At 33.3% G+C, this 12,208-nt stretch overlaps 1 protein-coding gene across 3 annotated transcripts; it reads left to right on the forward strand.

The window, feature by feature from the left end:
- Positions 1-251: 251 nt before the first annotated feature.
- LOC125857466 (DNA glycosylase/AP lyase ROS1-like) lies at positions 252-10,250 on the forward strand. Of its 3 annotated transcripts, none has more exons than XM_049537062.1 (21): positions 252-390; positions 644-781; positions 1,688-2,422; positions 2,557-3,639; positions 3,723-4,079; positions 4,163-4,253; positions 4,331-4,826; positions 5,850-5,929; positions 6,027-6,111; positions 6,208-6,299; positions 6,379-6,447; positions 6,559-6,595; positions 6,680-6,762; positions 6,976-7,464; positions 7,597-7,633; positions 7,709-7,766; positions 7,883-7,944; positions 8,030-8,095; positions 8,192-8,306; positions 8,408-8,446; positions 9,950-10,250. In XM_049537062.1, the coding sequence occupies exons 2-21, from the start codon at positions 646-648 to the stop codon at positions 10,054-10,056; spliced, it is 4,317 nt and encodes a 1,438-aa protein (XP_049393019.1). In that variant the 5' UTR covers positions 252-390; positions 644-645; the 3' UTR covers positions 10,057-10,250. The 3 variants fall into 3 exon arrangements, with proteins under 3 accessions (XP_049393019.1, XP_049393021.1, XP_049393020.1); XM_049537063.1 differs by lacking the exon at positions 252-390 and adding an exon at positions 468-549; XM_049537064.1 differs by lacking the exons at positions 7,883-7,944; positions 8,030-8,095; positions 8,192-8,306; positions 8,408-8,446; positions 9,950-10,250 and having other exon boundaries at positions 6,976-7,474.
- The last annotated feature ends 1,958 nt before the right edge of the window (positions 10,251-12,208 follow it).

The raw sequence follows: 12,208 nt of genomic DNA on the forward strand, positions 1-12,208 counted from the left end.
TCGTTGTCGTCTCTGTTAGAAAGTGTTTTATACCCAGTAAAGTTTAATAGACTCTCAGTTCAAATAAAACATATTAATAATGACGATTAGATTTTACCGAATAATAATAATAACATTCCCAATAAAGCTAATAAAACATACCAATAATGATACCAACGATAACATATTCAATAAAACCTATATATATATTGAATAGCAGACACCAGATACAGAAAACCAGAATAAACAAAGCTTGTAGTTTGTTTAGAGTACTTAATTTCAGACCCTACGGTTAAAAAGTTAGTCGTTGGACATAACTTGTACTCTCCTGATAGAAGTTAAATTCTTTTAACCCTATATCTTTTACTGCGCCATTCACATCCACCTCCATTCTTTGCTGTGGAAAATCAGGTATGTTTTTGCTAATTCTGCAATTTTTCTTTTTCTCTTTCCATAATTCTTGCTAGAATTAGATAGAATTTCATGAATTGGTTTATCTTTTAGTAGCAACAAATTTCAATCTTTTTGGCCAAAAAAAGCAAATTGAACTGTTGAAGAGACGAAAAATTGGTTTAATTTTGACTTTCTTTTATTTGAATGACTAATTTGTTTTTTGGGGTTTAATTCTGATGATTTTTGCTGGGTTTTTGTGTTACTGAAATAGAGATGGAACTGGGCAATGCAGACCAGGAAGAGTTGGAAAAAACAGTTTTTTTTACACCAATAACACCCTTCAAGTGCATGCCAGCAGCAACAGAATTTAACTCTGGCTTGAACAATTTTTGGTCCACAAATAGTTCATGTAAGTTATATACATTGACTGTGCAAATATTTTTACTATTTGACCTGTTATAACTGTTGTAGTAATCGTTTTTATCAGGTTAGCAATAGATGGTTATCTTAGAAACTGACCTATAAATTGTAACCTAATTGTGTAAATATTCTTTTATATGGTCAATGCATAAGTTAATTTTAATATCATGGTTTCAGTATGATGGATTTTTCATGTTTTATTGGCGTTTTTAGTAATTTCATGTAATTAACAATGAAGTAATTTGTTGAGCAGTCCTGTAAAATTCCATCTAATGTTTGTTAAGTACGTGCAGTATCTAGTGTAGCAACACTAAGGAGTAGTTTTTCAGATTCAAAAGAATTTAGTTGAGCTTAGTGATCATAGTTGAATATGAGTATATAACTGTAGCAATTACTACAATTGAACCTAATCCAAAATAAAGATATGAAGTGAGAAAGGGAGGAAATCAGTAAGAATAAGGAATAGCATTTCAACCAAGTCACGCATTTACGATGCTCAGTCTAACAGAATAAGTAAAAGCATAACGGTGTACTATCTAACAGGAGTGATACTGCAAATAACAATGGAATCTCTGTAAAGATAATACTGCCGAACCTCATGGTACCATTTACTACAATAACCACTGGAAGAGTAGTATTGCAATGGTAGAACTAATGGTAATGCTGCACTTGGTTGCTTGATTTTACTTACTTAAATAATGCTACTCGTGCCTTCCTTCTTGATCATTTTCTTTTCCCCCTGTATTTCTAATATTGGAATCACGAACTAACCATATCTGATGTACTTAAAAAATAATTGACGTAATTAGACACCAACTAAACCACTAACAATTTTCTAATGTCCAGATCTGCATTAAATTCAAGTCCACTTAACTTCTTACAAACATTTTTGCAGATAACAGCCAAAAAAAGGATGAGGAGGTTTCTGGTGCTATCGGAGGGAGGAGCGAATTTCTAAGTCGACATTTGGATGGTGGTTCTAAATCTGCGACGATGGCTCCTTCAACTCCTATGACGAAGGGTAACAACCCACGGAAGAAACAATGTGGTAGCGTAGACATGAATGAAATTCCACTGAAGAAACCAAGAATGAGAAAACATACGCCCAAAATCTTTGATGAAAGTAAGCCCAAAAAAACTCCAAAGCCTAAGATAAGGCCTTCAATTCCAAAATCAGGTAAATCTAAGGCAAGTGCGAAGACAAAGAAGAAAATAGAAAAGGACTGCGACAAAGTTTCAGATGAGTTATCAGGAGATGCTTATATGCAAACACCTAATAGTAAGATTCCAGAAACTATTCCCGGATCTCTGGTCCTACAGGTTTCAACTCCTCAACTAGAAATTCTTGAGCATGCTATCCCAGCAATAAGTCCACCTGATCTTGAGCACGATATTCTTACAGATCTTGGACATGTTTCGAAGTCATGTAAACGATCTCTCCCTTTCAACTTGGAAAATGAGGATGATGTTTTTTCCATAGGAGCAGTAGAAGTGATTAGAAATCATGTAACTCAAAGTTACAACAAATTCTTGACAAATCCATTGGACGGTTTTAATGAGCAGGGAGTTGATACAAATAGCTCCATTGGCTTAGAAGATAATTTAGAGGCAGAGTCCCAACCCAACCAAGGTAACCGACTTTCATTTGCATTTAATGTCTTCTTCTTTTCTTTTTGTTTTGCTGAAAATCTTTTAGTTCTCAAAGAATTTTTGGAATTTATCTTTCTATTCAGAAAATTAACATTGGCACCATATCTGTGACAGGAAATGATCCTAGTATCTATCAGGATGACCAGAGAGCCTGTCAGCATCATTTTCTGAAAGTTTATGAAAGGAGGAAAACTCAAATAGATTTGATGCCCTTGGCAGGAAATGAAGCTCACGTCTACCAGAACAATCATGGAACAATCAGCCCAAGTAGTTGTCGGGATCATTCTGTGAAAGTTTATAAAAGGAGGACAAAAGGAAACATTGGTGCCGTGCCTTTGGCAAGAAATGAAACGACCTCCCAGAATGACCATAAATCCCAAGAAAAAGGTGGTTCTCGGCTTGATTTTCTGGAAAATTACAGGACATCAAATAACATCGGTACTGCTGATTATGCAGACAAAGGCTGGAATGCATTGGATACTAATACAAAGAGCAAAGTGACTTCAAAGAGCTCTTTTACAATTTGCAAGAGGGTTACCAGGAGAGATTTTGAAATTGTCAATGGTGCTAAAAATACATGTTTTTCAAGTATGAAATCAGGGCAGACAGGAAAATTTAGATCACATTTTGTTGTAAAGGTCCTACCTAACAAAAATCAAATTGCAGCAGCAATGGCTGATCCTGAATCTTTTGAGTGTTTGTTCAGCTTGTCCCCTATGGTTAAGTCTCGGAGGAGGAGATTAATCCATCCTAAGAGGACCAAGTCTGCTCACAGGGAAGAAAATACAGAACTAGAACCATTAACTTTGTCTGCTCACAGGGAAGAAAATACAGAACTAGGACCAAGTCTGCCCATGAACGCCTTGACTTTGTCTCCACTAGTCACGTCCAAAAGAAGGAGATCTAAGAATTGCAAAAGATCAACTGCTATTCTAGATCCTCTCTGCCTTAAGTCAAATATAAGTGCAATCAATGGGTTTGAATCTTTTGTAGATAAGTGGTCTCAAATAAGTGCTTGCAATGAAATTCAGGAATGCTCGCAACATGAAGGTTTGTGGCCCCAAACAGATAAATCAGCTTGTGATGATATTGAAGAGTGCCCCCAACATGAAGATTTATTGCCTAGAACAAATAAATCAACTTGCAGTGAAATTCAGGAATACACACAACATGAGAATCTGCGGCCTAAAACAAAGCGTAATCTACTTGAGACATGCATTTTATCCTTTTTGTACTTATCATAATGTTTGTACTATATAACCTTGAATGAAATTTTGCAGGTTCAACAAAGATAACCACAGTTGCAGGACTTATTCAGATTTTTAAAAAAATAAAAATTTGTGATACAAGAACTTATAAAAAGAAAACAACAACCCATAAGAAAATAACCAGCAACAATGATGGCCAGCTTGTCTTGCGGAATCCTGATGGTTCAATGATTGTTCAAAAGCACAAAGCCAAAGAACTGCCCAAGGTTGATCTTGATGAGGAGTCAGAGCGAGTGTGGGAACAACTCATAGAAAATGGTGGAATTGATGAGGACCCGGATGAAAAGAAGAATATATGGTGGAAGGAGCAAAGAGAAGTATTTAAAGGAAGGGCAGCCTCATTCATTGCCCGCATGCGTCTTGTCTTAGGTACAACTCAAGCATTTCTCTTTTAAAAGTAATTCAATACTTCTATTCTTATGCTAAATTTTTATTATGCTAAAAATTTACAGGGAAAAGGACTTTTTCCCCATGGAAAGGGTCAGTGGTAGACTCTGTGGTTGGCGTTTACCTAACACAAAACGTGTCAGATTATCTTTCGAGGTAAACTTTATTGTGTTATATCCTCATTTTTTTCTCATTTGGTAGAGTGTAAACAATCTTGTTGTATCCCTATGCAGCAATGCCTTCATGCTTCTTGCTTCAGCGTTCCCACTTCAAAATAGTCAAGAAATGACTACACAACAAGAACAAGCTCTAGCGATTACACATGTACTGCCAGATTCAGATGAAATTTTTGTTAATACATATGAATCATCTTCTAGAAATACGTCAGAATGTATGCAAGAAGAAATTATTGGAAATGAAAGTACATGTGGAAGTCAGTCTTCAGCCAATTCTGGCCCAGAAGTGATAACCTCTGCTAAGAGTTGCGATTTAGTAAATGAAACAGGTAATTTGCCTGACGAGATGTCGAAAGAGAAAAATAAATTGCCAAAAAGAGAAATTGATTGGGATAGATTGAGGAAAGCCTATTCTACTGGAACATATACTGGTTCCACCGAAAGTAATAGGGATTCTGTTAATTGGGAAGCTGTTAGACATGCTGATGTTAAAATGATTTTTGAACCAATAAAATGTCGAGGACAGGGTAATGTTCTTGCTGCAAAAATTAAGGTACACTGGTTTGACTTCTCTCATTTTATTTATGATGTACCATAGAGTTGATTAATTGATCTCTTTACCTTACCCAGAAAAGAAACATAAGCAAAAAGAAAGATGTTACATTAATTTGTCTACAATAATTGATAAAAATATTATATCCCATTATCCCTAATAGTTTTTGCTTTTTGTTTCCCTATTTTAATTCTTTTGAAAATAAAAACAAAAATATCAACGAACAATTAAAATTTGAAAAGAAAAATTACTACATTCCTAATGTCATAATGTATAAAGAAATAATAAAATTTCTAAATATCAGTTGTAACTTTGTAATAATAAGAGGACTCTTGCTGAACAAATAAAATTAATTATAACTTCAGATTTTAAAATAAAATTTGATAATATTGAAAAAAAGTTAGTGCATTCCTGTGTCACATTGTAAAAGAAAATTATAATTTTTTTAAAGACTTGAAAATGGTATGTAATTTTATATAATATACAAAAAAAATGATCATAAATAAAGTTTTTCCATTTTTTAGTTTTAGTTTAGGTTGTCAAAATTCTCATTAATTAGTACATAAACCTACCACGTTTTATTTTTTCTTGTTCCCATACATGTTTTTATTTTGTTTTCTATTTATGATGGTGTTATATACTATTTTAAACTCAACTTTTCTAAGTCAATTATTTTCTTTTGTCTATGAAAAGAAATATTGAATGAATGAATCCTTAAAAGAATAACTTTATAGCTTTGCATCCAAACAAATTAAAAGAGTGAATTTCAAATAAAACACATGAATTTTATTAAAGATATTTGTGATTTGTTATTATGTTTTGGTAGAGGCCATTGATTGTATTGAGCCCTGGATCCAATATTTGAAATGTATAGGTTCCTATAATAACCTGAACTAGGTAATATAATAATACTAGGTTCAAATTCAAATATTTATGGATATATAATATATTTCTTAATATGTAATGAGTGTGTACCATATTGGGAGTAAGGTCTCTTAACCAATTAGTTGGCACACTTTGCAGAATTTTCTTAATCGATCGTTTGAACATCATGGAAGCGTTGACCTTGAGTGGTTAAGAGATGTCCCGAAGGAGGATGTGAAGTAAGAATATAAATTATTTAGTCAAAGTTATGGTCATCATGACATTTAAAAGCTAAGATATCATAGAGCATTCTCTTATTGCGTTGCTTCTGTTCAGAGAATATTTGTTGAGTATTCCTGGGCTTGGGCCGAAGAGCACGGATTGCATTAGACTTTTGTCACTTCGACATCATTCCTTTCCTGTAAGTTTTCAGCATATAGTGGTTATCCACTTTCGTTGGGCCTTTGGAATCTCGACATACTGGATTTTTCTTATTTAACTATACTTTTGGTTGAAGGTTGACATAAATGTTGCTCGGATAGTAGTACGTCTAGGATGGGTCCCTTTGCAACCATTACCTGATGGGCTCCAAATGCATCTTTTGGAAAAGTATGTATCGAATAAATTCTATTTAGTGTTACTATGTTCGATCTTATATATATTAAGTGTTGATTTTATTTTCAATTAGGTTCCCCCTGGAGAGTTCCATACAAAAGTACCTTTGGCCACGTCTATGCGAACTTGATATGTCAACACTGTAAGCATTTAGAGCTTTCTTGTTCAATGGATTTGTTGTAACCTTTGATCCCAAGTAACTGAAAAATTGTTCTGGAAATTCTTCTGCTCATTAAGTTGGTATGCTTGGCAGATATGAATTGCATTATCACATGATCACATTCGGAAAGGTCAGATTTGCACTCAATAGTCAATGATACCATAATTTGATTAGTTTTATTATAACCATAAGAATTTTCTTCAATATCACACAGGTCTTCTGTACAAAGAAAAAGCCAAACTGTGATGCCTGCCCAATGAGAGCTGAATGCAGGCACTTTGCTAGTGCATATGCAAGGTTTGCATCAGATTACTGCTCATAAAAATAAAATAATATATTGTTTTTTCAATTAAATTGATATGTAGGCCTCACAATAATCTGTTTATTGTATGAAATATCTGACATTCCCATAAGACGCTTGATTTTTTCGACATTGAATACTCAATATTCCATGAAAAAGACAAATTCATCCTTGTGCATTACAATATTTATAGATTTTGCAATATGCAGTACTAGGCTTCGCCTCCCAGGATCACAACAGAAAGGAGAGGCTGACTCTAAGCAACCTGATAGAGTTGATGACGTCCCAAACATGTGTGTGTCGTTACCAAATTTACCCCATTCTAGCGAAAGCTTCTCGCAGTCCAGCTTCCAGACTCAACAGTGTGAGCCTATCATAGAAATGCCAGAATCTCCAGAGCACAGACCTCTAGAATTACTGGAACAAGACATTGAAGACTTCTCTTATGAGGCAGAGCATGAGCAGGAGATTCCTACTATCAAACTCAACACTAAAGCGTTTGGAGAAAATATTTTGAACTTCATTGACAAGTCCAATAAAGACTTCAAAGAAATTGTGTTGAGCTTTGTTGATGAGATCAGTAAATTGCATAGTGATGAAGAAGTGTCCAAAGCCTTGGTTCTTTTAAATCCAAAATCTGCTGCACGTCCTGCTCGTAAACTGAAGACGGAGACTCGACTTAGGACTGAGCACTTAGTGTAAGTAATAGTAATACTTAATCCGTCTTTCTGTGTACATCAAATAGCTCAAGTTACTGAATTATATGCTTATACATAAGTAAATAGTATGACCCACATGTATATTGAACCCACACAATTGGTCTATTGCAGGTATGAGCTTCCAGATGATCATCCTATTTTGAGTGGGGTAATCTCTTATACATCCAATTCTATCAAATTTTCTTCAATGCAACTATATTCATTAATGTTTATTACTTTACAGTTTGAGAAACGGGAGCCTGATGACGATTGCCCTTACCTTCTTGCCATCAGCCAAACAGGTAAAAAAGTATTTGTCATTTGTGGATGCTTAGTATAAATGTTTCTATAAAAATTCTCTTTTAATAATGTTTCTGGCCATACACAGTTTGAACTAACAATTATTTTGTAACTTCAGAGAAATGCTCGGACAGTACAAATTACTCCCCAAATGATCAAATAATCTATGGCACGATTTTGGTAAGTGAATCATGAGAGTTTTATTTCATGTTGTTTCCTAAGAGATTCTTTATTTGGATAGATACATATAACCATGAATTTACAGATTCCGTGTCGAACGGCAAATAGGGGAAGTTTTCCACTGAATGGGACTTATTTCCAGATCAATGAGGTAATCAGATCGTGTGATTGTCTCCCCATAAAGTAGTCTGGGTAACTAGTTTGTTGTGTTACAGTCAACTCACAAATTAAAATTTTTGTATACCAGGTTTTCGCTGATCATGAGTCGAGCCTAAATCCAATTCCTGTTGCAAGGGCCTCCATATGGAATTTGAGTGCGACAACTTTATATTGCGGAACTTCAGTTTCGTCCATTGTTAAAGGTAAAAATTATATTGTTGCTTGTTATATTTTACTTTTATATAATAATGTTTTATCAGATTTGACTTCATATATACTGATATTACTCATAATATCAAACCAGGCTTGTCAACAAAGGACATTCAGAATTGTTTCTGGAAAGGTATGGATAGTCTCTTTTGTAATATACAAAATTGAAAGAAAATATTTTCATTTTATGAGATTGTATACCTTCACATATCTTTTTTCTTAGGAATGTCTATACGTTTCATATTCTGAACTTAATATACTAGATTAGGAGTGTCAAATTTAATGAACGGGTTGGGTTGAAATTGGAGATATTAAAATGGGTTGAAATAGAAATTGGTTTGGTTCCTAACCCGCTCAAGTTTACTTTGGGCTCAAATGGGCTTAAAATGGGTTGGGTCTTGACCCGTCCAATTTGACTCGCTAAATCTCAATAATTTTAATATATTTTTATTTAAATTTTATAACCACAATTTGAATTTCAACTCATGAAAATTTTAAAAGAGAAGTTACACATGGATAGATAAATTCTAAAAGATATAAAATAGATAGTAATTCATACATCTAATATAAGAACATACATTACATCAATGCAAATAAAGAGTCTTAAAACGGGTTGAAATTGGAGATTAAATTGGGCTCAATTACGGATTCTTTTAAATGGGTTAAGGCCTGAATGAGTTGAGATTGAACCAAATTCAAATTATCTTGAGCTCGACCCTTAAAATTCTGGGCGGGTTACCTATAATTGGGCTCATTTTTTACACCTCTAATACTAGATAGAACTATGAAGAATGGTCAGAAGTCTAGTATTAAAAATGAAAGTAAGTCTTGGCTAAAACAGATTGCACATTATATATGATCAACAACAAACCTAGTGTAGGATGTGCGTTAATCTTACCCCCTACCTTTGCACATTCTACAAACTGTTCGAATTGAAGGTGTCATACGGAATCTAGCAAAGGAAATCCTAAACTATGATAAAATCAGAAACAAAAGAGAAATATATCATTAGATAATATTATAAAGTGGTTTGGTCAGCTTATCTACATCCATATGAAAGGAGATGAACAATTGAATAAAAGACTACAAAAATATCGAAAGAATAAGTACTCCCCAAAATATGACTCTCCAGCCCTAAAGGCCTACATTGTGGCTCCCCTGGAACATGACTCTATACCCCTAAAGAACTATATGGGGGATATTGTAAAGTGAGAAGAAAGATCCTCAAGTTCAAGGTCTTATCCTTCAAGATAAGGATTAGTCAATTACGTTAAATGTTTTGTGCTTCTTTCCATATAAAGAAAATTTATATAAGGTAAGAAAATAATGGCAAACCTTAACACGAACTAGGTGATGGAAATGTTGGAACTAGTACAATATCATGTGTTTTGGTGTAAACTTAGGGCCAAGTATTATTACTCCAATGACCATGAAAAGGCATTTTCGTTGTGTTCACCTTTAGTGTTGGATTTGATGATGTTAATGTTTCCTAAAAAGGTCAAGTCAAATGTCACAACCGTAATTCACAGTTGCATTTATGTGTATAGATGGATAAATGTGACAAGAAATATTTTCCTTGCTGAAGAAAAAAATTACTCCTAGTCTTTATGAATTTTCACTTTAATTCTCCTTACAGGCTTCATGGTGGTAAGGGGATATGACAGAAAACAGAGGGCTCCCAGGCCTCTTCATGTTCGATTTCATACAAAAGGAAATATAGTAAACTTTGATGATGATAATTAGTGCAAGAATTGCCATCGATGCAAAACTCATCATAGTTGTTCATAATTTTTTCATTCTTTAACTATTTAGATTACAAGACAGGGTTTTCTTGTTGTAATTGTTCGAATCATTGTTCATTTGGTTAATAGTCTAATTTCATGAATGAGATTTACCCTGTCAAGTCACAGCTGTTTGTATAGTCGCATATTCATTGTTTGTTCAAGTAGGCCATAGGTGCCTAAAATTTTGAGTGATCGAATGCGTACTTCCAATTGATTTCCATGTTAGTATTGGAAGTTCAAAGTAATTTTGCAAGACATAGGTTTAGTGATTAAGGTTGCAACTAGTGTTTTCATAAATGTTTTTTGGGGTAAGTCCTAGAATTTGGGGACGTAAGCTCCTAGCGTAAAAATGTACGCCTTGGTCGTTTTTTTAAACCTTTTTTGCTTTAAAATGTATTTTTTATTATTGGTGTAATGAATTTTTTCAAATAGTAATTTTAATACTTTTTTTCGTCATTATTGATTATTAATATCTTTCACAAATAAAAATCATAATATTTTTTCTATATATTATAGGTTATTTATTAGTACTAAAGTTATAAAAACTTGTTAAAATGTAGTCTCTCATGTACACCTCACGGCTTATGTCTCGCATGTACACCTCTGAAACAGTAGAGTCCTCATAAAAACTTGTTAAAATGTAGTCAAAGTTATTTCCAATATGCCTCTCCACAAACAAGTTCTGTCTATAAGAAAATTGTTGTTTTTTTTAGTAATCGCTGGTTGCAGTAAGAGGAGCCGAATGACTAAGATTTAAATACATTGCAAATAATGGCTATGTTTTAAGCAGTAAGAGGAGCCGAATGACTAAAAATATAAATACATTGCACATAATGGCTATGTTCTAAACTTGGAGCCCATTAGTTTCTACAAGAAGCACCTTTTAAACTCACGTAGGTGGAGTTTAGTTAGATCAAACATATGGATAGTAATAGTAGTAACATTTACATTATGCAATTTGACTCTTAGAAGTCAAAAACCTTAGTTATTGAGTTGCTATAATATAAGTAGTAGCTAAATGAAGCAGATTGATCTCAACTCGCTTGAGATTGACAATTCTCTTAATTTACATTGACAATCTTAAATCTGAGAAAATAACTAAAGATGTGTAAGGCTGTGATTTCTTAATACAAATTTAAATTAATGGGTGAATTGGCGGAAAAAGAAAGAAAAAATGTGTATGTATGAGGTGAGGCGTTTGTTTCTCTCTCTCATGTCCACAGCTGACGCTGCTGGTGCCAGCTGCACTGCCACAAAACTGAGAAACGAAATGAAAGGAGAGGGGCGGAACGACAATCGAGGCACCTCTATAAAGAACCACAGCCTACACCTCTGCCTACTTCTCAGACTCTTTTATACTCCCTCCGTTTAAAAAAATATATAATTTAGTTTAACTTGAAACGAAATTTAAGAAAATAATTTTTTTTTTATAATTTTGTGGTTTTAAACTAAAGTAATGTCTAATGTATTAAAATGTTTTTTAATTTTGTAACATTAAACATATCACGTGGAAAAATTAAAGTTAAAGTGTTATCAAAAAAGGAAAAAGATCATTCTTTTAAAACAGACTAAGAAAAACTAGGTTATTTTTTTTGAAAAGGAGGGAGTAATAATTTATAGATTCTGCTATACGGATTAGTAACTAAGCAGGAGTACTGTTTTTCTTATGAATATCCCAAACAGACTTCAACACATGAATTTGTTATACACAAAATGTACTTTATACGGTCAAAGAAAATAGAAATCACTGCTACATTTTCTAAATAAAACAGAAAAAGGTCAAAAGTACTGTTAGACTATTACAAAACATCTAAATATTATGTCTTTCATTCATCTACACATCTACGTTGTTAAAAATATCACTTAATTATTTTTTGTCTCAATTTATGTGATATTTTTCATTTTTTGAGAGTCAAACAGTTTAAGTTTGATCGGGAATTTATGCATGAAATCTTCAATTTTTTTGAAATAAAATTTATATATTTGTAAACTACGTATAAAGTACTATAAATCACAATAATTGATAATTCAAAATGTTTAAAAGATTTATGAAAAATTTACGATCAAAGATAAACTTATTTGAATCTTGAAATTCGAAAAGTGTCACGTCC

This window comes from Solanum stenotomum, chromosome 3, assembly GCF_019186545.1.
Source record: "Solanum stenotomum isolate F172 chromosome 3, ASM1918654v1, whole genome shotgun sequence".
NCBI classification, from domain to species: domain Eukaryota; kingdom Viridiplantae; phylum Streptophyta; class Magnoliopsida; order Solanales; family Solanaceae; genus Solanum; species Solanum stenotomum.

What these genes read in the sequence shown, in the direction of transcription:
- LOC125857466 (XM_049537062.1), top strand. Translation starts at nt 646, where the DNA reads ATGGAACTGGGCAATGCAGACCAGGAAGAGTTGGAAAAAACAGTTTTT. An exon ending in TTGGTCCACAAATAGTTCAT is followed by an intron (nt 782 to 1,687) that starts GTAAGTTATATA and finishes ACATTTTTGCAG; the next exon opens with ATAACAGCCAAAAAAAGGAT. An exon ending in CAAATGCATCTTTTGGAAAA is followed by an intron (nt 6,300 to 6,378) that starts GTATGTATCGAA and finishes ATTTTCAATTAG; the next exon opens with GTTCCCCCTGGAGAGTTCCA.